Source organism: Rhodnius prolixus, unplaced genomic scaffold (genome assembly GCF_049639745.1).
Source record: "Rhodnius prolixus isolate KJV_2025 unplaced genomic scaffold, Rpr scaffold_4, whole genome shotgun sequence".
In the NCBI taxonomy this organism is placed as follows: Eukaryota; Metazoa; Arthropoda; class Insecta; order Hemiptera; family Reduviidae; genus Rhodnius; species Rhodnius prolixus.
In genome coordinates, this window is record NW_027411614.1 from 26,638,107 (window position 1) to 26,665,187 (window position 27,081).

General features: G+C 34.8%; 1 protein-coding gene across 3 annotated transcripts in view; it reads left to right on the top strand.

Moving 5' to 3' along the window:
• LOC141456583 (alpha-tocopherol transfer protein-like) overlaps positions 1-27,081 on the top strand; it is a 173,919-nt gene that overhangs the window by 114,439 nt on the left and 32,399 nt on the right. The window contains exons 1-4 of one of the 3 annotated variants that reach the window (XM_074132736.1): positions 6,483-6,542; positions 6,834-7,007; positions 24,067-24,158; positions 24,233-24,383. In XM_074132736.1, the coding sequence (XP_073988837.1) occupies positions 6,968-7,007; positions 24,067-24,158; positions 24,233-24,383 (283 nt within the window). In that variant the 5' untranslated portion in view covers positions 6,483-6,542; positions 6,834-6,967. Of the gene's footprint in view, positions 1-6,482; positions 6,543-6,833; positions 7,008-17,146; positions 17,305-24,066; positions 24,159-24,232; positions 24,384-27,081 lie in introns of those variants that run through there. The other 2 variants (XM_074132735.1, XM_074132737.1) reach the window with 2 other exon arrangements.

The window sequence follows — 27,081 nt, forward strand, 5'->3', positions numbered from 1 at the left end:
TCTATGCTAAAACTTGGGAAAGACTACATCCAACAAGACAGAGTACAAAAAAGAACATAAACATGTGAAAGAACATTTTGTAACGTATTTTTTCTCTGAAACATCCAACTTTACAAAGTTATTGTTCTTCGTTTTTGGTGACTAATTCTTTAATCCAAAAGGAAGATAGATTATCGCTGATTTCAGCCCTGCTTTGTTTATATAATTCCCCCTCTTTAAGCTTTCGACCTAGAATCTGGGGCAGTGATTCTCAACCTTCTTTTTGTCGCGGCACACTCTTAATAATTTCAAAAATTTGGCGGTACACTAACAGTAAGATTTAAAAGTATTATACTTATTTAAAATACCCTGTGTAAAATAGTTTCGTATATTTTCAATATAAAATAAAATAATATGTACTAAAAAACAGCAGTATACGAGGGTCGTTTGAAAAGTCCGTGCAAAAATAAAAACTACTTAATTTTTTGGGGTAAACCTTTTTTATTTTTCAACATAGTCTCCTTTTAGGCTTATACACTTCGTCCAACGCTGCTCTAGTTTGTTGGTCCCTTCCGAATAATAGGATTTGTCCAAGTCTGAAAAATAGCCATTCGTTTCTGCAATCACCTCCTCGTTTGAATAAAATCTTTTTCCCGCCAGCCATTTCTTCATATTGGGGAACAAATAGTAGTCCGAGGGAGCCAAGTCTGGAGAATAGGGGGGATGTGAAACGAGTTGGGACCCTATTTCCATTAATTTTGCGACCACAACTGCTGAGGTGTGAGCTGGTGGGTTGTCGTGATGGAAAAGGACTTTTTTGTGGGCCAATCGTGGGCGTTTTTCTTGCAGCTCGGTTTTCAAACGGTCCAATAACGATGAATAATATGCACCTGTAATAGTTTTACCCTTTTCCAGATATTCGATGAGGATTATTCCTTGCGAATCCCAAAAGACAGTCGCCATAATCTTTCCGGCTGAAGGAACGGTCTTCGCCTTTTTTGGCGCAGATTCCCCCTTGGTAACCCATTGTGTAGATTGTTCTTTGGTCTCAGGAGTGTAGTGATGTATCCATGTTTCATCCACAGTGACGAAACGACGCTTAAAGTCCTGCGGATTCTTCTAGAACAGCTGCAAACCGTCCTTGCAACACTTCACACGATTTCGTTTTTGGTCAAGCGTGAGCAATCGCGGCACCCATCTTGCGGATAGCTTTGTCATGTCCAAATGTTGATGCAAAATATTATGTACCCGTTCATTCGAGATGCCCACAGCACTAGCAATCTCACGCACCTTCACTCTTCTGTCATCCATCACCATATCATGGATTTTATCAATGATTTCTGGAGTAGTAACCTCAACAGGGCGTCCAGAACGTTCAGCGTCACTTGTGTCCATATGGCCACTCCGAAAATTTTGAAACCACTTATAAACTGTTCTAATCGAAGGTGCAGAGTCACCATAATGTTTATCAAGCTTCTATTTAGTCTCCTGAGGCGTTTTGCCTTTCATAAAGTAGTGTTTAATCAACACACGAAATTCTTTTTCGTCCATTTTTTGAAAATCACTTGACTTCCTCGATTCAAACGAATGCCAAACACAAAGAAATAGACCGATCTGGCTGAAACTTGGTGTGTGTTCTTCCAAGAGATGCTACTGACTAAACATAACCACTATACGCGCCAGTGGTGCTATCTCTCTGACTTTGCACGGACTTTTCAAACGACCCTCGTATGTTTATTACGGGATTAATCACAAGTTAATAATTAGAATACTTTTAAAGAGAAATTTGAGCTTGATGTTTTTTGATAATTTCGTTTATATTTAGTCGTATAAATGATAATGCTACTCTCATATCGTCTTCTACATTTAATATATAATTTTTATTGTAGGCATTTCTAAAATTTGGCGGTACACTCCAAAACTTTCGCGGCACGTAGAAATGCCGTGGCACAGTGGTTGAGAATCACTGCTCTAGAGCAGGGGACCCCCAAACTTTTTACACAGGGGGCCAGTAAGTTCACTGTCCCTCAGACCGTTGGAGGGCCGGACTATAAAACAAACTATTTTAATGTAAAAAAAACAAAACGGGAACAAATAGAATATTTCAAATAAAGAACAAGTAAATTTAAATCACCAAACTGCCCAGTATTTCTGTGGGAATTATGGGCCTGCTTTTGGCTAATGAGATGGTCAATGTCCGGTTTAGTTATAGTGCTTTGCCTTTCTTCCTACTTCAGCTGTTATTTTACACTGCTCTCGGAGCCGTGACGCTTGCGTCCCGCGTCACCGGAAGTAGTACTGTACACGAGCAACGCAACGCTTTGCGGCACCGCCACATATAGTGGCTCCTCTCACTGACGACCAATGAAAGAGATGCCCCTTTCGGAAGTGCGGCGAGGGCCGGATAAATGTCCTCAGGGGGCCGCATGTGGCCCGTGGGCTGTAGTCTGGAAACCCCTGCTCCAGAGGTTAACCATAAGTGCCACTTTACTCAGATTAAAAAAAAAAAAAAATCATGAAAGTGGTTCAATTGATGTAGAAGACATTTTTTAATATTGAAGTCGACTAAATATTTTTAATGCATTATCTGAATTTAAAGGAACTGTAATTACTTTAACCGAGAGAATTTCATGTAAATGTTCACGCCAATTTCATTTTATTGAACTTAAAAGTTAAATTTTGCTCAATTTTTTTCTTCGCAATAAAGTTAAAATTTCCCGATCGCAGTAAAACATTTTTGGCAATAAGGAAAAAGTTTCGGAGGTAATTGATCCCCCACATAGGAACTATAACAAGCAAAATGGAAGATTACTAGCTATTAAAAAGAAGAATGATGTTAAGTTTAGAATTGTGCTAATTATCAGTCTCAATGTTTCATAGAAATATTATCTCTTCATCAAAATAACAAAAATTCTGTAATTGATAAAAATGAATAAATTTTTAAGGTAAGCAAATTAATAAAATAATTAGATTAAAAATAATAATTTAATTAAAAATTTTCCCAATAATGTACACCATTGTAATGTAATATTTTGGGAGGTAATCCTTTACAAAATAATTTATTTTTTATCATTAATCATTTACATTATTCATTTCTGTATTATTCTCTAAAGGGGCCTCGTGTTACACTCATTGGAGACAAAATAATTAAAAAAATATGTGTACTTAATATACAATAAGTAAATAGAAATATATAAGATAAATGGATGCGTGAAGAGCAGGAGGAGAGAAACTACCCAGCGGTAGCACTCTTTACAGGATATGATCTTTAGGCCTTCAGACTTCGAGGAAGTCGCGGGGCCACTGGCGATTCAGTCGGCGCGTATTTTTTTTTTTTTTTTTTATGATTTAAGGCGCGTCAACATCTTAGGTTATTGGCGCCCGGAGCTTTTTTCAGTGCACTGCCGGCCTCCGGACAGTGTTCTCTCGTTACAGACAACACTGTCCATCACCGGACAGTGAGCTGTAAGAAGCTCCTAGGAAGAGAAAATCTAAGGGTCAGCAGCTGGATTCGAACCCGGGACCTCCGCGTGGGAGTCCAGTATGCTAACCTCTCAGCAAATCCCTTCCCTCGTCGGCGCGTATTGTTAGGAATGTCAGAGGAGGCGAGAGACTGTACTAGAGGATACATATAAATTTAATTTAAAATAATAAATAATTGAAAAATAATAATAATTTTGTCCAATAAAAAATATTTCATATCAAACCACTTATACTTCTGTCTGAAAATTGGGCTCTTATCTATCCAGTTCATTGTTCATAGACATAGCACAACAGTTAAATCATCTAGCAGCGTTACTGTTCCAAAATACTGGAATATGATGGCCTTTCAGCCAAGTTAGCTCTCTTTGACGTAGACTTATTTTGGACAGCACATAATCCTCTTTACTACCATTAACGTCGGGCATCATAATTAAACTTTTTGACTTTTCTCTTTAGAAAACTTAACCTTTATTTACAATAAGGAACAATGGATCTATTGATTCTACCAAACGGGAGGCCACTAGAGAATTGTGGGCCACCACCTAACTTGTTCCATTATTCTGTCAAATCTTTAGAATTTCCGATCCTTTAATTTTAAAATCATAATTAACAAATTTCGCTTTTTGATCATTTTTGTTTTTAAATAAAATGATTAATTCAAATAAATTATCAATTCCTATTCTTAACTTCCATTCTTAGGAGCAAACTAGTACTTATTACAGCATATTCTCGCTAACAGATTATCATGAAAGTTCCTTAGATTATTGCAAAATTCATACGTTTGTTGTATGTGAAAATTTCATTATAAACTCTAAGGGGATTATTGAACTTTATTAAGATCTACCAACGTTTTACTTTATGCACAATTTGCACACCCAGAAAACGAGTACATACACTGACTTAAATAAACAACAGCCACTGCTGATTTTGCTCTTCATCTTTTCGCTGGCTTGTAGGTTAGAATCAGTTGTGGCTTTCATAAAAAAAGTCATCATTAAATTGGTTATTTACTTGCATATTTCAGAATCTAATACTAACTGAATCATATTTTTAACAAAGTGCTTTAAGTTTAGCTTTAAGATATAAGCTTCAATTCTTAAAACTGAACGGAGGATATTAAATCAACCAATATTTCCTTTTATCGAGATTTGTCTAATTTGATTTTGAACGATTTAAGATTTCTGTAACATAAAACCCTTTACCTCAATGATACTGCTCAGCATCTTTACACACAAGTTGGTTTTGTTTCCTCATCTATTCATTACTCGTTTTCTGGCAATATTCTTGTACAACTGGATGTAATATTCCATAACTATTTCCACACATTAATGAAAATATTTAGTTACATTAGAATGTTGTTTATTATCATTATGTCTCATTTATTACTAACCAACCATTGTAACGATTGCATGATGTTATTTCTCAAAAAGTATCATTGAAGTAAATTACTGCAAAAAGTGAAATCTTCTAGTCCAGTGGACCATAACTACTGGGGTACGACCCAATTTCGGGTCGTGGGAGTGTAAAAATGGGTTATACAGATTATTAAAACCTTTACAACTAAATTAAATCACTTTTAACAGTAAGTGGGGCGCTCAGTACCTACTGAGTTTAAAACCGACACCCTAATAAGTTTAATCGTTTGTTTTCGTTAATGTTGAGCATTGCATTAACTACAATTGAAGCAAGAATATGTTGAACACGAATCAGGAGCAGAAAAGCCATTAAGACCGTGATGGCGAACACAAACTCGATTTAGGGTGACACTCATCGACAGTGACAAAATATATAATATTAAAAAATACTTGTGCGATTTGTGGAGTAATTTGGAGAAATTACGCTATTTATTGCGAATAAGTATCTTGTAAACTTTCCTCAGATCAATGATCTAAAGTGGGTCATTTAGTAAATATTTTCTTCTACTATGGTTGCAAATGTCAAAAAATTATGAATATTAATATATATGAAACGACACCAGAGTTAAAAGTTAGGGTTTTTCCAAATTTTGACATGCCGAACTCAAAAGATTCGCCATTAATGTATTAGTATGCATCATAAAATAAAATCTTTATATGCATGTAAAATAAAATTATTGTTCTGCACTTGCATCTTTTTTCCCCCCCAATGCACATGGGGTCGCCTTATACGTAATTTTGTTCTTATTTTTGGGTCGATAGACACTAAAGGTTGCGGAACGCTGGCTAAATATGTTAACTTATAGGTTATAGTAGAAGTATTGTTTAATTGGAAATTCCATTTAACAAATTAATTGAAAATGTTAAATTGCGTATATTTTTGATATTCAATCTAAAATTATTTAATTAATTATTTATTTTACTCAATCAGTAAATTTAATTACAAAAACAAAGGTGCACCAGGAATATCAATGTGTTTTAGTATTGCATAACAAAGGAGAAATAATAATGAGGACATAATTATGCAAATTGATAATTGAAATGGAGTATAGAATTGTGATCATTTACAAATTAATCCCAGAAGTGGTAGTCAAGGAGAGCGAAATACATTTGCAAGTGACTGTACATTTATCGTTTAAGTTAAGAGAGTGATGCTCAAGTGTGAATGTGTTCAAGAGAATTAGTACTTTCTATAGATTACAGAATCTGTAACAAAGCATCTAAACTAAAGCTGTACATTTACAAATTTTCTTAAGATTGTTACATGTCAACTAGTAAATTGTCAATTCTAAAAACTTGGAGCTTATCATTCTGTTCATTATATAATTGGCTAAGTCATATTTCTATTTAACTGCAAGAATATCGCATCCTTTGAAAGTCTCAAAGCCCCCATATTGTATTGTATTTCAAAGAAAAGACAATCATATCCGAAGAAAGACAGCAACAATGACTCCCAAAAACATAAATTTCACGCTCAATACAAAGTAAGAAAGTCCTGTTTCTACATTTCTAGAATTTGAAATTCCCGCTCCTTTATTTTCCCGCTCTACTATATCAATGCATCACTACAATTCTCCCCGCCACTTTTTTTCTTTTTTGTTTGAACACACACTCTGTAGAATTCCAGCTGTACGTTGAAGTGGCCATAACTTCTCACGTCTAAAGGTATGAATTTTTCTCCATTATTGTTCTTTATAATTAATTATATATATTTATAATTTATCCTCCGTTGAGTTTCCTTAATGAAACTGTCTCAATTTAGTTAATTTTCTTTATATGATTCATAACTTTCATGATCACATTATCTATCATCTTCAGCAGTACTTACCAAAAATTCTGTGAGAATTACCAGAAGTTTACGAAGTAAGCCAACAATTGTACCCATATCTTAAACCACCAATAACACGTTTTGTATATAAAAAAAAAAAAGTCATTTAACAAATATTTTTGTTACAGATTTTACAAAGGCTGAACTGGATATACTGAAAAAGGAACTTGAATCAGTATTTGTACCAAATTCAGATCCAACAGATCTGCCTAAAGAACTCCGTATTAAAGCAGAAAAAGAGCTAGGAGAGTTACCAGACACAATGAGATCCAATATCAAAGCACTCAGGGAACGAATCCAAGGTAAATCTTTTTTTCACAATTCTGTACATATAAAATTATATATATATACAAATAAGTTATACATGTTTAGTCTTGTGTAAAACGCAAAATCGTTTTTTCTTCTTCAGGGTTAAAATGTATTTTCATTGGTGTCCTTTCAGTATAATCAGCAAGTGAATAAAATCAAGTAATCAGATTGTATGGTAGTAGATTGTAGTATTCCAGAACTTTTTAAATGTTTATTTATTATTATTATTGGCATTAGGAAGGCATCCTTAGCCTAGTAAAAGCAGCTGAAAAGGTAAAAACGAGAATATAGCCAACCAAATATTTGCACTTTGGTAGCCGGCATCATATCCACCTCTCGTAGAAGTAGGAACACATAATGTCAAAATAGTGTACTCATTTATATAGTAAAGGTACAGTAAGGTAACTGCCTATTTTTTCAGCCGGGCTTAACGTCCAACTACCAATTAGGTGTCATGGACGAAGGCGACTAGCAAACATACTTTACTGTAAATTTCTTTTAGACCGGGAATCCGATCCCAGTACCACAATACATCGTAGCTTTGCAGGTCTCGCCTCTAACCTCTCGGCTACCGTGGCGCCTTACTCATTTATATATATCTGGGCTCCTAATCACCAGCAATAACGATGTATCTCTGGAAACAACATGAAAGGAAGATGTTGGCTAATTGGCGCTACTTTGGGACTGAATAGGCAAATGAGGAGCAAATTTATTTCTAGAAGGGCAAAAGTCATCCACTATAGAACATTAATCCGTCTTGTGCTGAAGATTGGGTAATAAAAAAAAGATGCCAAAATGCTTTAAGTCTTTGCCAGAAGAAGAATTGTCCGGTGAATCTACGGCCCAATCCAGAGAGGACATGGTTTGGTAGAGAAGAAAGAATCACCATCTTTTCTAGGTAGCAGACAGCGTCAATACGATCAAACTTAGCAGGTTCCGATGGACAAACTACTTTAGGATATCAGATGAAGAAGTGCCCAAAAGGTTTAAGTACAACAAATAGTGATGTCTGGCGGAGGTCCCAACGCGCAGTTAAGGGCTGTATTGCCGATTATTATTATTATTTTGTGCTTTCACACTTATTATTACTGTTAATGACCTCCAAAATCTATGCTCATTGGCATTTGTGACCTTCTTAGTGCATTGCCATCCTTCTGAAAATGAAACTGTCTATCTCCGGACAAAGAGCTGTGAGAGGTTGATAGTTAGTGAAAAGCAATGACAAGCCAGTTCTGAGTTCATTGAGCAACATTAAAGTTTTTAATTTGTCTACATAACAGAATTTACATTTTCTGTAACAGAGTGCACAGAATCGTATTATTGAACCTTTTTATTTTGTTTTCTACAACTTTCAAGTCTTCTTAACAGATCTACATCAATAAACAGTTGGTTCTTTACATACATATCTATATCTCTTTAACAAAAACTTACAGTTTAAAATGTTAAGTATAAGGGTTGATTAAACGCCAAAAGGTACACAAATCAGCAAGCACCCAACATTTCATTAATTCTTCATTAATATTTAAGTAATTTTACTGCATTAATATTCATTAATATTTTTTAGAATTTATTAGATGTCACAGACCCTTATGCTGGCCATTTTCGTCTACAAAATATTTGTTCAAGTAGCACTGTAGATTGACTGTAATATGTAGTTATTTATAATAATCAAACTATTAAATACAGGATAAAAAGAAAAACGTTATAAAAAATAAAAAAAAATTATGAGGCTAAAAAATTCAAAACTTTTTTTTATAAAAAAAAATGTAATATGTAATATAAAGTAAATAAGATATGTATATTTTTAGGACAGCTAATTAATCCAGTATTTTACTATAAGTAAAATTAGGGGGACTAAATTAAATTACAATTGAGAAATCAATAATTGTTGTTGAATAATCTACTTGTTATTAACTCTGTGTTATTTGTGCTCTCGAATATTTCGGTAAGACGAATTCAAGACAGTAGCCTACTCTAACTTTGTCTTTTTCTACTTTAACATGCATGTACATATGTGTGATTTATCATAATTATAACAAAAAAATATTATAAATGAAGTGGCCAGCATAAGGGTCTGTGACATCTAATAAATTCTAAAAAATATTAATGAATATTAATGCAGTAATATTACTTAAATATTAATGAAGAATTAATGAAATGTTGGGTACTTGCTGATTTGTGTACCTTTTGGCGTTTAATCAACCCTTATACTTAACTTTTTAAACTGTAAGTTTTTGTTAAGGAGATTTTTGTACCTTTTGGACAGATTTTCCTTTTTGTCTATTCGCAAAGTTACATATCTGCTTTACAGATTGGATTTTTTTAAAATTTGGAATAAGCTATTCTATCATTATAACCTGATAAGATGGTAAGTCGGAACCGTAACTACCACTAGAGAGATCTTTTTAAAGAATGATTATCGTTAAGGTCCCCCAAACCATCCTCAGTAACAACTTTTTTTGAAAAAGCGTTTTGAATAACATAGGAAGGTACTTGTGCGTGAATAGCAAAATTAAACTGCGATTTCATTACTTCCTTTTAAGAGGAGTAAGAAAAATAAACTGCGATTGCAGAACTTCTAGGCAAAGAGGCAAAGATTTTTTAATCGAACGACAATTCATTGATTTAAATCGGTTCACTCATTGATAATTTAAACGATTGCAGTACTTCCTCTTAGTAGGTGCAAGAGCATCAGCAATGTAGAGGAGCTTTAACCACTTATTCGAGCTGAATTTTATCAAAATCGGACTAAGCGTTATAGAAATATTGGTAATAATAGTTTTAGAAAGGGCCTTATTTGGGTGGGGCAAACTCTCCTCCTTATGAGGCACAGCGTCGAGACTTTTAAAGTGCAAATCTGTACAAAATTTCGATTCGAATGACATTTCATTCATGAAAATCGGTTCACGTGTCGATAATTTGAAACGATTCCTATACTTCCCCTTAACAAGTGTAAGAGCTGATCGCCGCTTTAATGTTACGTAGGGGAGCCCTAACCCTATCATCCTACCAAATTTTATCAAAATCGGGCCAAGATTTACAGAGTAATTAGTAATAATAATTTTGGAGGGGGCCTTACATAAAGGGGGCTAACTCCTCTCCCATTCGATGTACAGGGTCGAGACCCCCAAAAGGCACATCTACATAAAATTCCGAATCGAATGACACCTCATTCATGAAAATCGGTTCGCGCGTTTAGGCTGTACGTTGTTTACAAAAAAGGTAACAAGAACAACAACAAGAAGAAGAACAAGAACAAGAACATTTTTTGAAAAAGCCGTTTTTGCTCATTTTCGGCAACTTTTTTCTCGAAACCTATTAGATCTGGGTTGTTGCAAAAAAATTACAGCTATAATGGAGGATTTGCCCCATATTTTAAAGAAAATTTGGGAATTTTATCTTTAGTAGAAAAAGAGAAAAAAATTGTCAAAGTTGGGTCTTTTTCAACGTTACGCTTTTTCGTGCACTTTTTGACGATCAACCCTTATACAACTGTCCTACCGGACAGTTTTAATTTTTTTTAATTTAAAAATTTTGTGTCCAATGTTAATATCTGCCCCATTGGTGGGGTAGCTTTGAACACAATATAAAATAGAAAGAAATAATATTACTTTACTCTGAATCTTTCTCTTTTAAACCACTGAAATCTAGTACAAAAGTCAAGAATGACTCAGTTCGGGAAGTTGTACCCGAAGTAATGGGTTTAGGAAGTTTGAACAAAATATTCGGTTCGTTGCGCTTCTTAATGTAGGTTCGGACCACTTTCCCCTTCTCTGCGATTAAACAGAAAAGTCACAAACTTGCAGGTCGGTTGGGGCACATATTAACTGTGATGTTGAAATATGCCACCTCTCCTTCCATAAAAGAAAATATAATATCCAACACTTTGAAGTGAAGAAACACCTAAAAGAATAGCTTCGTGGGCTGCTAAAATTTATCTGATGAGGCTGAAGCCCTACGAAATGGAAAAAGGTTGCTATTCATATTGAAATGGTTGGGGCGCTATAACTACTAGAAAGAAAGTTGTTAGTTCGACATTTCTGGTTACTTCCTTAATATACTGGAAAAGAAACTTGGGCTGTTATGGAAGATGGGAAGTTATTGGAGAAGAAGCGTGTATTAGCGTCTTTCTGCTTTTATATCCAAAAAGAATCTACACAAGCTTGAGGAGACTTTTAGAGGTCCACCTGTTTGATATCCGACACAATACTTGTTCAGCTAGGTAGTGCGCCAAATGATTGGTGGAAATAGGTTCCACAATTCCTTTTCTAAGCTAGTAGTCGGAGAGAAGTTGAGGAGTAGGTAATGCCCTTGTTAATGCAATAATCTATAATACCAGGTTATTTGTTTTGTTTGAAGTGTAAATATTTCGATGCTCGTTGAATTAATTTGAACCACTGAATACTTAAAATTCACTTAAATTTAAAATTCAATTAGGAGGGCGAGTACTTGTAATCTCTTAAAGATTAAGCCATTTAATATTTTAGATAACAAAATATTAAGGGGGATGTAATTTAAGGCAACACAGATAGATTGATTTTGTATCTCTTTAAGAAGTTTCTCATAAAACAGAAGTTAAGAATAAAAATACAATACCTTTTATTAAAAATAAGCTAAAAGTAAAATGAAAAGTTTCTTATCTCTCTGGAAGGTAATAAACGAAATGGTCTGTAAAGTAAGATTTCTTTCACAATATGTTCAAGATGCCTTAGTTTTTCTTTTACTTAGAAATAATGTTAATAACATCTTTGCGCTAATCTCTGTGTTCCTTTAACTTTACATAAAAATGTATACCAACCCTCCGAGCTAGAGTATTTCCTATAAATCATTCCATTTATTCCGCTTATGATTAATTAGTCTACCAGTACAACCCATTAATATAAAGTTTAATTAATCTAAAAAATAAAAATATCCTAAAATTTACAAAAGTAATGGCTGTCACTGCCGGATGTTGCAAATAAATGTTCTCTTCCGTGTTAGATTTTTTAGATTTTGAAAGGCGGGATGGGACCCATGCCCCACGTCACCGCAGCCACGAGAGGCTTATTGAGCCTTCCCCTCTAAGTCTAGTAGATGAAACCTCCCATTTCTAAGAAGGTTGAGGGCTTTCCCTACCAGTTCCTTCTGCGCTACAATCTCCTTTGGTCTCAAGGTACCAAAGATATCGGAGCGCAGTCCCTCGATGCAACGCAATCGAATAACAGGTGAGAGGCCGTCTCCTCCTCTTCCTGGCACAGCTTGCACAACGGTTTCGAGCTGATAAGCCCCACCTTGTACAGAACTGCTTCCTGAACCTGCCGTGCCCTGTGAATAGGCCTGTAATCAGAGTAATCTGATTTCTGCCCAAGCCTAGAGTCTCTTTGGTTCTTTGTTTACACAGTAAGGGCATGACACTCTTGCCGTGTTTGACCCCAGGAAGCATCACCCGGTTCTGTTCATGTTCTCTCTAAATCCAACCTCTGAGAGCCTCATGAACTGCACCCCTAGTGATCCCCAGGACTGGTTCCGGGCCCATGAAAGGAGTACTAGCTCCATTCCTGGCCAGTATATTGGCTGTTTCATTCCCCTTGATCCCCCACATGACCCGGCACCCATTCCCAAACCGAACGTTATTGTGCCTGGCCAGTTGTTCTAGGGCCTTTTTACATTCCCAGACCAGAGAAGAGGTGGTTCAGAAGGAAGTGAGGGCCTTCAGTGCAGCTTGACTGTCCAAAAATATGCAAATCTCTCTATTTCTAAGATCCATTCGCAGTATTTCCTCAGCGTAAGTTTTAATGGCATCTCTTCCGTTTTAGCAACAATTATGTTGCATTTAACTGTAGTAGAACGGCTGCATGGAATTTAGTTTCTCCCTCACTAACGGGTGCAGTACTGTCATCATGCCAAATTTACAGTCATTATCCCTGATTACCTGATAAAAGAGAAGTGGAAGTGTCTCAGAAATATAAGAAAATCTCTAATCCTGGTGGTTTCAAAACCTTGAACGACTCAAAAACTCGCGCGACGTGATAAACATTCATCGCCTTAAACCTCTTTTAATAAAAGATGAGTTTCAGTAGCGGTTTTACCAAGTTTCATGTGAAATTTCACGACAATTCGTTGCTCTACTACATGTGTAGTATCATGTTTTCGGCAAAACGAAACTAACACCTCTTACACAAACGACGGTTCCGGTCAGACAGATTTTCCTACAAACATGTGAGACGCTGCAATCGAAAGAGAAGGCTTTACGCTGCATAGCTGTCGGTCGTTAGGATTTGGCGCTTGCATAGTTCTTCTGTAGCAGCGACAGTCTCGTTATTTAATAGCCACACCTCGTATATTTATGAATGGTAACTGTGATGATTTTACTTGCGTCTGATTTGAGTTGCTATTGGTTACAGTATTACCATACTTAGTTGGGGTTCTCGCAGTGGCTACAGTCCTGTTCACTCCATCGCTGCTCTTGTCTTTTATTTCCACTTTCTAATTGGCTTGTCTGCTGCTGCCTTGATGGTTTCTTCGTTTTGCTCGAAAGTAATCTCTTTAAACTAACTTTTAATAAGCTAACGCTCTTAAACATGTTGCATAATGTTTTATAAACAAAACCACTGATTTAATATTCTTTCTTTTTTGAATTTGAGATAAATTATTAATCCTTCTTTCAAGCTTATCGTACATTCTTTTTATATTCTTTATTACGGAAAGCATTGCAGAATAAGATGGAAGATTCTTTTACCGGAGAAAGCCTTTATCCATAGCCTTGCTTTAAGGTTGGATTACGAAAAAAATAAAATATAATAATAAAGTAAAGTAATCGCCTATTTTTTCAGGCGGGGCTTTACGTCCAACTGCCGATTAGGTGTCGTGGACGGAGGCGACTAGCAAACATACTTTACTGTAAATTTCTTTTATTAACCATTAAATAAAATCCAAGGCCTAAGACCGGGAATCGAACCTTGTACCACAATGCATATTAGCATTGCAGGCCTCGCCTCTTAGGTGCTCGGCTACCGTGGCGCCTAATAAAATATAATATAATTTTACTTAATTATTACCAGTTTGAACGATTTCCTTTCAACGCCACCGCATAATAATCATACCTAAACAGAATTATAACTTTTTAATGATCTTTTTTCTTTAAAAGTTAATTTTGTGGTTCTAAACTACTATTGCTACAGATCTACCACATTCGTATGGAGATTTTATGCAAGCTGAGTGGTTGTAATTGCAGAGAAAGCCAAGATGGCTTACTTTAAGCTGAACTTTATGGGGATTAAATGCCTACTTGGCCTTTTAATTCCGATAAAATAAAAACTCCTGCCAGAGTCGGGTCTCTGGAGTGTGTGTGTACTGGCTGTGAGGCATCTCCACAGATGGGTGACCCCTGGCATGGTGCTGCCGTTACAGTTCCGGCTCTCTCACTTTAAATTTACATACTACTCACCCCCTGCTCTGACCTTTAAATTGAATCTTGCAATGAATAATTCATTGAAATTTCACACTTGGTTTTATCCCATTCATCGTAGAGAGTGGAGGAGACCCGTACAGTTTGAAAGTGGGTGGAGTTTAGTTCTACGGCTGTGACTTATGTCTTGGGCCTTTAAAAGCTAACGTAGATAAAAAAGGAAGATGGCCACACACTGACAGCTACACAAAATACGCCACTCTTTAATTCCCTGTTTAAGTTGGCTGATGCTAACTTTAGTGTGTTAGGCCCTCTCTGCACTCCTTCTTCTTTTGGGAGATTGTTTTAGATCTCAACTGCTCCCATACACATTTCCTCACTTTAACTGTCTTCTCTTGCAATTTTTTTTTTTGTTAAAACTAATTTCTTACGAAAGATAAAACTGGCAATAGCTTTCTTTCTTTAAATTCGCCAATATTACCATAAGAATATACATTATGATCTTATCGTTCCCGAAAATTCTTATAAAAAACTCTGTAATATTAACGATTTTGTAATGAAATAGTTTCGTTAATATCCTCGTTTCTTAACTTTCAGCGACATAGATTTAAATTAAATCATCTATCTTGTGACCCTGATGCTTTAGAGCAGATACATCTCATTTGATTTGATTTGATGCCATGTTTATAAACAGTATTCGACCAAATTATACTGACCGACTGATTTAATTTGTGCTATAATATTTCACAAGATAAGACCCATGTTATGTTATGCATTCATTTGCACTATCAATGCTATTTCAGTCTAAGTTAGTCCCAATTTACAATTCTAAAACGTTACCTACGCACAAAACATTCATATCCTTTAAATACCTACTAGGATTCTTAAATTTCATTTCAGCATTTGCACAAAAAAAAGAAGAAAAAAAGACGATCACATAAAGGATTCATACCATCTACTTCCGTCATGATCAAGGTCCTGAAATTATTTTTTCCAAAATCAATTCCAAAAAACTATTTTGGGAAACCAAGAATGTAAATTTTAAACTTAAAGTCGATTAAAAGAAAACAAAAAAAAATTAAATTTAAAAAAAAAATAACAATTTGGGGAAACAAAAATTCTTTAGAACTTATAATTGATTAAAAAAGTGAGATTGAAAATACATAAAGAAGGTTTAGATATCAATTCCAAAAAATACCATCTTCAGGAAACAATGAATGATAATTTCAACTTATAGCCCATTAAACAGAAAATATGAAAGAATACATCAAGAACATTCAGAAATTAATTCCAAAATAGAAATTAGGGAAACGATGAATTTAATTCGAACTTATAGTGGATTAAAAAGGAAATATTAAAGAAAACATTGAGAAGGTTTTCAAATCAATTCCAACACAACTTGGGGGTAAAATTAAACTTGTAGTCCATTAGAAAGAAAAGATTAAAAAATTCATCAAAGCGGATTAGAAATTAATTCCAAAATACAATTTGGGAAAACAGTGAATGCTAATTATTAAAACAAAAGACTTTTATATCTTCTGTTACTGCGACCTATTTGGTCATTCGGCATCGAAGTATGGGGATCGACTAAACGTTCCAACTCACTACGCCTCCAGGCATTACAGTCAAAAATACTACGAAAACTACTTAACGCTCCATTCTACATTTCTAACCTCACTATCCATAATGATCTCAAAATCCCTTTCATTAACGACCTTACTAAAACTCGTTTCTTAATTTCATTCCTTTACAGCAGCTCATCCTAATCCTTTAATTGAACACTTATCTTCTTCCACATTACCAGGCAATCCTCCAAGGATATTGAGATGGCCTCGCGATCTACTCTTCTCATAACAGCATAGTGATCTGATCACGTTAATGGAGTGTTGCCATTGGGTGCATTCTCCAATCTTCTATCAAGACACTATATTACATCGCATTTGCTTGTTGCAACAACCGTTGCAGTCGCAAAGTTCAATAAATCGCATTTTATGCATTCCTTTAATTTGCTTATTGTTGAGGCGTTCAATTAATGGTGCAAAATAAATTAAATTTAAACAAATTATTAATGTCGAAATTCAATTTTTGTCCATCGGTTGTCATTAAATGTTTTGAACTATTACTTGCACAAATCATATTCAGCGTTGCTCAATTTTCATTGCATTCTAAAGAACAAGACAGTACAGTTTTTTATAATATAATGCAAAAACTAATGCACTTTCCGAATGCTTTAAATTAGATAAAACTTATCAAGCAATTGAAAGGAAATTTCAACTGGGTAAGACTTTTTTGTAGGAGGTCCATGTTTCATAACTTTCTACATAGATATTGTGATTGATTTAAATAAATCTAGTGCCACTCTCAAATAAAGACACTTAATGATATACTTAGCAGTTGCCATTTTTACTAATTGTAAGGGTCCAGCTTTCATCAGAAAGAGCATTAATTTAGACATTTAATTTCCGGGGTTAGTTTTGAATGTCGGCTTCATTACTTTATTTTAGAGTTAGCATTAGACAAGTATGTAAGTAGAATTAAGTTGTTTTGGGATGTGTGAATTGGGAAAAGTTGAATAAGCTTTTCTCAAGGAGGAAAATTAATAATTAAATTACTAAGTGGGTCACCGAATTAAAGGTGTGAATCAGCGGATTAAAAGTGTGAGTCAGCGGATTAAAGGTGTGGGTCAGCGGACTAAAGGTGTGGTAACCGCTGAGTCGACACCGTATCGTATATAAAACTGGGCTACTGGCTGGCCAGGGGGTCACTTGTGCGGAGGGGCCAGTTGTCCAGCGGAGGAGCCAGCCGCCTTGCGGAGGAGCCAGTGGTCTTGCAGGGGAGCTCAGTGGTTCCGGCGGAAGGAAGACCCATGCTGTGGAAGAGGTTCGTCGGTTGGCTTGTGGCTGGTGAGTTGTAGCCCAGTAGTAATTTAATAGCAGTATTTGTTTAGCCCCAGTATGGTCGACTCAGTGGTTGCAAAGACTGAATGGGTTACTTGTAGGTGAATGAATGAATTATTTAACTTATTGATGTGTGGGGATACGTATTAGAATGTATTAGAAGCGAGGTTTGATAGATAATTGTACACAGTATATTCAACTGGGTTGGTTTATGTAAGGGATGAAGCATAGGATATAATTACTTAGGGTGTTTGTTAATAATGTGTTTGTTGTTTTCCTATTTTAATAAATGCTGTAATTATCTTGAGTTGTGATTGGAGTGGCCACTTCCCGTTTCCTCAAGGTACGCGCGAGTCAGGGGCGGCCGGAGCCCCTTACAGAAGAAATCATGCATATTATGTGTAATAACTACATCCCCTTTTTCTTATAGACTCCTGACCAAGGTTTGTTGATATATTCACATTAGAATGATGTTTTACGTCTTTTTCACGTGGACTTCCATTAATGAACAGTTTAGCAGTACTCTGGGTACCACCAGTATTGATTCGGAAAATTAAATCATTTATTGTAATTGAAATGTTGCAAGGAGTTTCACCTAGCATAAAAAGCTATAAAAAACACATCTGTAACAATTTATGTAAATCATAAAGATTAAATAAAGAAGAATGTAATTAAAGCGGCCAGCGCCCCTTACACTAATCTCCATTAAATAAAAGCGAATGTTCAATTACTAGATATCTATAAATGGTTAATTAGATGATGACAAAACGCATCTTCAATAGTTAATAGTGTGCGGGCAGTTACACAACATTTGATGGAATTGTTTAATAACTACAATTTATTTGTAGAAAGTGAATAAAAGGTTATCGCAGATTCCCACTGAAAATTCCAGGTTCGAAACCAACATACAACACCTAGGTTTTCTCTTCTTTTTAGGAGCTTCTTACAAAAAAACACTGGTAATCAAGAAGTATCACATTAATTACCACAAAAGTGTGACATGAAGCACTTCTTAATGACAAAAAATTAATTCCAAAAAAATAAAAACTGTGGAATTCTTACTAAATAGTGCGTGTGTAATCAACAAATTAACAAACTTTCACAATTGTTAAATAATTATTAGAATTATAATTATCTGTTGTAAAAGATATAAAGTTGTGTGAACTATTAAAGCTGATAATAAACGTACTTATTTGGTATCCATCTCTATTTAATGGCAGGTTATTCCTAGAAATATTGACTAACCATCTTAATGTCAACATCATATCGCAAGTATGTAGTTGTTTTGGCTCAGTATTAGTTGTTCAAACAAATTCATAAGCGCACAACTGTTAAGTCAGAAAAGTTTATTTAATGTGATTAATGATACGGCGAAAGTCAGCTAACTTGTTTTTTATTTGAGGTCTAATAATGACCTATAAAATATTTTACCGCATTTAATATATATGGATCATTAAGTAATTTATTTGCAATCCACAATGACTTTTATAAAAATTGCTTTCACGTTTAGCTTGGAGATTGAAGCGAAAATAATCGAAGATTTTGCGTTCTTCTTCTCAAAGTATCTTTTTATGCTCACTAATATAATACTTAACTGCCACATGCAAAAGGAATAGATAATAAATCAATATCGCTTTGAGTACTTCTAATACATACCAATTGGCGATGCTACTGAAGTGATGGATTGTGCAGAACAGTACACGGAATGAGAGAGGATTTCTTCTTGCATTTTTCATTGGCTAGCTTCTTTACACAAGGAATGTTGAACTCAGTGTGTAGTATATGGTTTGTGACGTAGAAAGGGGCATCAACTATTTGTCGTTGTATCTTAGATTGTAAAGTCTGTATTGACTGTATGTTTGTCGATTTTGGCCTAGTACTAGAGTTCTAATCAGTGCTTCCATATAGGTATATAGATTGTAGATGATAGATTATAGAGTATTATATTTTTTTTTTTTTAGTTCCATCAGTAATTTTTAAATCATCTTTTAATAAGTCGGTTATGAAGTTTATAATATTTTGTCATTACTTGACTTTTTTAAGTCTAGTTTAGGGTTCTTTGAAGGTTGTTTTCCAATGAGTTGCTTCGCACTAGGTCTGTAAGAAAGAGGGTTGTTATTGAAGAAGAAGATAAAGTTTAATTCATTTTTTTATAGGTTTTAATAGGATGGAAGTGTAGTCCGGAATATTCCGGAACCTACGGGTGGGGGAATATTCTTTTGATGGGTTGCAAGAATTTAAATAGTTTTAACCTCTAATAACAATGTTAGGGAAGATATTTGGGAGAGAGAATCGCATCCGGTAATAGATGTCTCTAGGCGCTGCAGCCAGTTTTCAAAAGAAAATGCTTGTCCCGAGCCATAAAGTTAAGAATATACCAAACTGTCCTGCGTCCAATCGTTACCTACGGTTCGGAAGCATGGGTATTAACCAAAGCGGACGAACAAAGGTTGTGCAGGTGGGAAAGAAAAGTGTTAAGAAGGATTTTCTGACCTGTGAGGACGCAGGATGGCTATAGAATCAGGACGAATCGAGAAGTCGTTGAACTGTTCGGTGAGTCTGATATAGTAGCCACGATAAAGTCTTATAGACTGCGATGGCTAGGACATTTGCACCGAATGGAGGAGACGAGAGGTCCCAGAAAAGCTCTGTATGGACACCCTGGTGGGAAAAGGCCGAGGGGCTAGGAAAAAGACTAGGGTGGTTGACCGACATGCAGGAAGATTTGGAAGCCCTTGGTCAGCAGAGATGGAGAACGTCGGCAATAAATAGAGAGAGGTGGAGAGCTGCAGTGACTAAGGCTCGGGTCCTTCAAGGACCGTTATAGCCCTTGAGTAAGTTAGTAATTAGGAAGGAAGTGTATGTAATAATTGGATAGCAGCTGAAGGATTGTATATACTTATAGCCATATGTACAAAGTAGCGTAGGGGAAATGTAGAGATGTCCTATGTAGTATATAAGAAATACTCTCGCGCCTAATGAAGAAAAAGAAGTGATTACTTTACCGCTACTGACCTGGAAGTATCTTTCGGAGAGATAGGAGCCATGGATGAGATGTAGGTAATTAGGGAACATCTTTTCATTTTATAACAAAATCTCATGCCAAATAAGGTGAACTATCTGAGTAACATGCAAAATTGCTGCATTGTAAAACGGTTATCTTTCCAACGATGACGCTATCTCATCTGAAACCCTTGGAGTACTGCTGAGTTATGTTGTGTCTACTCGAAAGCCCAAATTTGAAATGTTTAAAACTATGCCTGGCTCCACGAAAATAGAGTTAATCCGATTGTGCATTAATTTCTCCCAAACTTTACCTAGAGTTGGTAGCAGGCTAATATAATTATTGAAATATAATATTATAATTATTAATATAATATTGAATATAAGATTGGAAATTGTGAGGTTCGGAGAACTAAGTTGTATAAGCGGATTAGAAAGATGAGTACTTTTCTTAGAAGATGACGAATAATTTCAGAAGTTGGTGAGGTCTTACCAATTCGATTTACTAGAATTTAGATTCTTTATAATATATGAAATATCTGAAGGATTAAAGGATCTAGGTGGAAGTGAGAGGATAAATCCATTAGAGCTTCTATTGCAGTCTTCTATAAGTCATTTGAGTAACACGATGTAATGACTTCTTAAGACATTGTAAGCCATTAAGCTGAAGTTTGAATTTTCGTCTTTTGATCGCTCGCTTCTTGTAAGAAACGTTTCCACAGACTAAAAGTAAAAATATACAAACTATTTTTAGAATTAAGATTGTCCAAGCTGTTGAAGATCAACCTTGCACGAACTGAAAAAAAAAAGAAGCACTACCTTCAGTCAACGGTGGAATGTGTAGTATTAAAATGCACTTGAATTCTCTGAAAAACAAGAAAATTAATTTGCTGTTCATAAGTAATCGGAAAACCAAGAATAATGATTTCAGGTTAAAAAAGATAGACCAAGAAAACCATACCAAATAATGGCCAAAGCTAATATTTTTGATAAAAATAAACATGAGTTAACTGAAGAAAAGCAAAATGTGACTTTTAGAGAAAGGAAAAGTGCTCTTTCAATTGCAGAATCGGAAACGCGAATGAAAACAATGGCAGACGAATTCAGTTGCATCTTTGGACAATTGAATGGAAAAATGCCCGGTTGGTTATCTCATATGAAGATTGTATCAGCTATCCGGTTTGAACCTTAATCAAACGTTTGCCCAAGTTGCCAGGATGGGTTCGGTATGTTTATCAATAAAAATAATCTTTATTTATTACTTAAAATTATACATTTAGATACTACGAGTTTTTTCATTATATATAAAAATAAATGTATAGTTCTACAAAAATACATTAATAAATATTTTATATTTATATTTATCCTTTTATTGAAATTTACACCTGTACCTATAGGGTACAATAAGTAAATGAGATAAGTGTATAAATAAATAACGTGGCAGACGTGAATGACGGTCATCCAGTGATGGTCTCTGGGCCAACGGCGCCTCAGCAGTCTTCGAGGATTGGAGGGTAGCGTAGTTGAAGACAAGTTTGCAGAAATGGTTGGGATGAAATGAGAGTTTTTGATGAAAATTTTTATATCGGATTTTGGCAAGTTCGGAGATGAGTGGAATTTGGAGATCTATATGTATTGTGTGGTTGCTAACAAAGAATAGAGCGTCTACTATGCGGCGGAGTATTTTGGATTGGAGTGTTTGCAGTCTATTGATGTTTGATTATTTAGCTGTTCCGTAAAGTTCGAGTCCGTAAGTCCATATTGGTGTGAGAAGAACTGTATAGAGTCGTCGTTTGTTCTGTAGTGAGAGTTTTGAGTATTTTTCAAGTAGTCTGGCTAGAAGTTTGTATCGTTTATTTAGTTCGGTACGTTTAAGTCTCGTATGGGGGTTCCAGGTAAGTCTCTTGTCTAGGTACATTCCAAGGTACCGCACATGGTCGGCTGGTGGGATAGGTGTATGATGTAAGAAGACAGATGGTGGAGTTTGTCGTTTCAGTGTGAAGACTATGTATTTAGACTTAGTTAGGTTAATTTTTATACGCCAGTTTTCTAACCAAGGTTCTATTGAGTGAAGGTGGGACTGTAGTGAGCGTACTGCGAGGATAGGGTCAGAGTGTGTGGAGAGAATGGAGAATAAATACTTGAAAATTATAAAGTAAACCCTTCTTCAGAGATTATAATATTAAATGTGAATATACAGGGTGTTCATTTTAAGAAGGCTCAAAGCATTTCATGCTTAAATGGTTAATCTGAGCAAAAAATGGTAGAGGAAAAATTTGTTGTCCGTCACCTCTAGTTTCAGAATATGTGACTTAATTTTAGATTCTTCCCCGCATACGCGGCTGACGCGCAACCAAAAGTGAGGGTTCGCAGTTGACCCCCATTTTCATATACACAGTTTTAAAGAGTATAAAAAGTTATGAAAGAAACCGGAAACCGCAATTCGATATCTTCAAAATTAAAGGTGCTAGACCCTTTCAAAATCTGGTATTTATTAATCATATTTCAATTTTTAACTTGTTATCAAAGAGAAAGAAGAGCACGCGATAGGTCATTTTTATGTATTTTTTCATCCCCTTTCTACTAAAAATATTACCAAGGCAGTAAAGCTAGTATTTTTCTTAATATCGGGAAATAAGTCGTTTTCCGAGTGATTTTTCTAAAAAAAAATCAAATCTTAAGAGCTTTAGATGTTCTCAAGTACATACAAAATGGCTAAAAATTAATTTTACATCTGTTACAAACAAGGTTTAATAATTATTTAGTATTTTTGGGAGAGTTGCGTTTAATTACCAAAAAAATTGGAAACCTCCTGCCACATATTTAAGTGATCAATATCTTTCATTTAAAGGATCAAACTTATTCCTTAATTTATCAAATAATGCAGTAAGATCTTCCTAACAGCCTCAAGCGATTGCAATAATAATTAATTAAAATTGTAATGGCGAACAAAAGGGAGTGTGTAGTTTCTTTTTAATTTAAGACAAGTCAACATCTGAGGTCATTGGCACCCGGAGCATTTCCCTGTGCACTGCCGGCTTCCAGACAGTGTTCTCTCGATACTTGGACGAAGGCCTTGTAGAAGTGGGCCAAGGAGGTCCATATATTTGAAGAAATTTGTCTCGTCTGTTGCTGAAAATGAACAAGATTGTTATAACATGTGACAGCTATAAAGTTAGTAGAGAACTCTTGATGTAATATGAGATGGGAAAACATATTGACACGCTATACCCATTTTATAAGAGATGTTGTGAAGGAGGGGAGTGTTGAACGTTGAACATATCCCATTAAAAAGATATGGGTGAGATTTTCTTGCAAAATGTACGAATTCTATAGCACTGCAAGTGTATCGAACTCCTTAGACTCTGCACTTGAGGACCAAGAACCAAATGGGCATCGAAAAGTGTTGGTAAAAATTAAATTAAGCTACCAAGTGCTTTGTTACCATACCTAATTAATATTATATGATTTGTTCTGTACACCAGTCCGATTCCACACCTCCATGTTTACTTAGACTTTTTGAACACTTAATTTTAATTTAAATTAGTTTTTGTTCAGCTATATTCATCAGTGTAGGATACATTATTTTTATTACATAATGTATCCGTTTTAGAACCCGACCATCGTTTCCAAACTGACAGCAATTAATTAAATTCCTATTTAACTTTCTAGCAGATGTCTAAATTTTACAGTTCTAATTATAAAGTACAAATTCCAATTCCATTAGACCACTTAAAAAAAAAAAAAATACTGTTTTAATTTCAGAAGAAGAAATGTTAAATGCCAGAACGGATGACGTCTTCCTGGCTGCATTTTTGAGGGGAAGAAAACACGATGTTGATAAAGCATTTCAATGTGTAAGTGACTCATTAGTAATTATTTCAAAAATGTTGAAAATCCTATTTCATTTTCTGCTTTTATACAATTTTAGCTGAAGAATTTTTACGATTTCAAAGCAAGATATCCAGAAATGTATAAATTTGTGTATCCATCAAAAAGTCCAGAAGTGTATGACCAAAATCATTTTGGTAATCTTCCAGGTTTAGATAAAAAAGGACGAAGGATCTGTGTTATTATACCAGGTAAAGTATTATTTAAAGTATTATTACATTAAAATAAGTATTTAATAAATGGAGAAGAGAGAAGATGAATATTTATATTAATTATAGGATTGAATTCAACGATAAATATTTTTCTAGAAGTAAATATTTAATTAATTTAAAATAATAAAAACAAACCTTAGAAACATTCTTAATCAGCTTTGAAAATTCTTAAGTTTAAGTACCAAGAATTAATCATTTGTTTACTTTATATCATGGTACTGATGTTGATAGTAAAGGCTATATTATTATGAAGATGCCCCTTCATATAGATTTAGATATTTTGTTTTATATTTATGGCGTTCAGAACTGAGTACATTAAAGAGAAATCCATCTACACCATAAAAGCACCGTTTGAGTAATTTTATCTCCCGTTCTGTGAAGTTTATATTCAGTTGCAGTTTTTCTACATTTTATGTTTCTTTTTTTCTTTTCTATTTTCATGCATGATCGTTTTCGTCGCAATTTTTGTAATGTTGATGGGCAACTTATTTTTCAATCTTTACTTATTATTTTATCTTCTTAGTATCTTATTATTAACAATCTTTTTGAGTTTTTGGGCTTCTTTGTGGTTTTTATTGATTAAAATTTTAATTTGTACTCAGTATTGTCAACTTTCTTCTGCTGGGCTCCTTTCGACAATAAAGGCTAAAATATGCTCTTAAATAATTAATGAATATTCTCAAGTTAATAGGCGCAACCCAGGGAATATTAGAAGTAGAACTCACCCTCAAAAATGATTTCTAATAATATATTATAAAAATATAATCATGATATAGATTTTTAGACATTATTACGAAATTCCAGCTCTATATCAACATTTTTCACCCACCACTCCAACACTTTTTTAAATCACCTTAAATGGCTTAAGTCTTTTGTGGGTTCCGTGGGAACGGTTCTCAGCAGGTTAGGAAAAACGCCTTCTAATTACACTTTTGTACTGTATTAGCCCTTGTACCCAGGCAAAGTGCACTAATACTCCTCAAAACACTTCTTGATAAGAAGTAGAGTCATCTGGATATCAGAGAAAATGATGTCTGGAATCTATTAACATTCTCTTACCTGCACATTTGTATTTCAACTAGCTCTGAAAAGCTAGTTTTCTCAGTTTTTCAGAGATGTTGCCCCTCACTTAGCACCAATCCACGTTACTTAATTGTACTTAACGTACAATCCGCTTACTTTTTCTTCTGATCTGGAGCTATTCGAGAACCTCAGAGAGTCGTTAGTTTAAAGTGATTACTTAATTATAAAATACTGTCAGTTACTAATGTTTAATCTTTGTTACTTTTGAATATGGCTTTAAGATATCAAGTTTGCCTCAATTATTTTTTTAAATACTATCAGAAACTATCTCATTAAGTTATATTCTGAATGAAAAAATAGTTTTTAATGAAAAAATTAATTGATTAACTTCTCTAACTCAAAAATAAAAAGACCCAAAGATCCTGAACAAAAATAATTCTGAACGCGCCCCTTGATAGATTGTTGGGAGGTTTTAACTGAAAATAAAAAAAAAAAAAAATACTTAAATATCTGGTAAATAAGTCTATTTTGGTAATCCTTTAATAAAATTTCATACCATATTTAATTGCGGATACTTACTTACTCAAGGGCTATAACGGTCCATGAAGGACCCGAGCCTCAGTCAATACAGCTCTCCATCTATCTCTGTCTCTTGTCGACGTTCTCCATCTCTGCCGACCAAGTGGGCTTCCAAATCGTGCTGTACGACGCTCAACCATCCTAGTCGAGGCCTACCCCTCGGCCTTTTTCCACCAGGGTGTCCATATAGTGCTTTCCTGGGACCCTTCGTCTCCTCCATTCGGTGCAAATGTCCCAGCCATCGTACGATGGATTCGTAGTATACCCAGACTTTATAGTGGCTACTATATCAAGCTCACCGAACAGTTCAACGACTTTTCAACAGTTCCAACACTTCAACTTTAATTGCGGATATTTGGGCTAAAACTGTAGACTTGTTGGAAGTGCTACTTTACTTCAGATCATATAAAAATGTTTATCCCTCTAATTTCGCTATCTAGCATTCCTCTTCACTTATCTAACTTCTCATCCTTTTTCTAGATGAGAATGGTTAGCCTTAGTTCTTCATTAATATTAATAATGGGCAGCTATACTGGACACTTTGAAACTTTATAAAGTGGTAACATTAACTATTTGAAGCACTAGAAACTTCAATTAACTATACTATCGTGGTAATTGAGATAAATTACTGATAAAGTAGCATCTCTGGACCTTAAAATATTGCTTCTTAGGCAGGGTTCAGAAGTTCAGAATTAAGGCCATAGTTAGCACAATTTTAGGGCTGAAATATTGTTTATAATAAATTTTGATGGCACTTTTACTGAAAATGTTTGACAAATTAGTGTAAGGTTTATGAGATAAGAACTGCCTTGAAGTCCATTGAGGGAGTAATAAATGTTTCTGCCTCTACAAAGTTTAAAAACGTCGATTGAACATCACTCCAAGAAAAAATAATAATAAACATCTGGCATGAACAAACCTGTTTTATCATAAATATTTTTCTAACTCGGAATGTTTGAACCGTATTTATTTCTTACCAAAATTATACAGCGTATTAAACTCTATATTATTCTGAAATGAAAGCTTGTAAAAAAACCTACCCTTTCCCATCCCCTAGAACTACTCTGACCGAAAC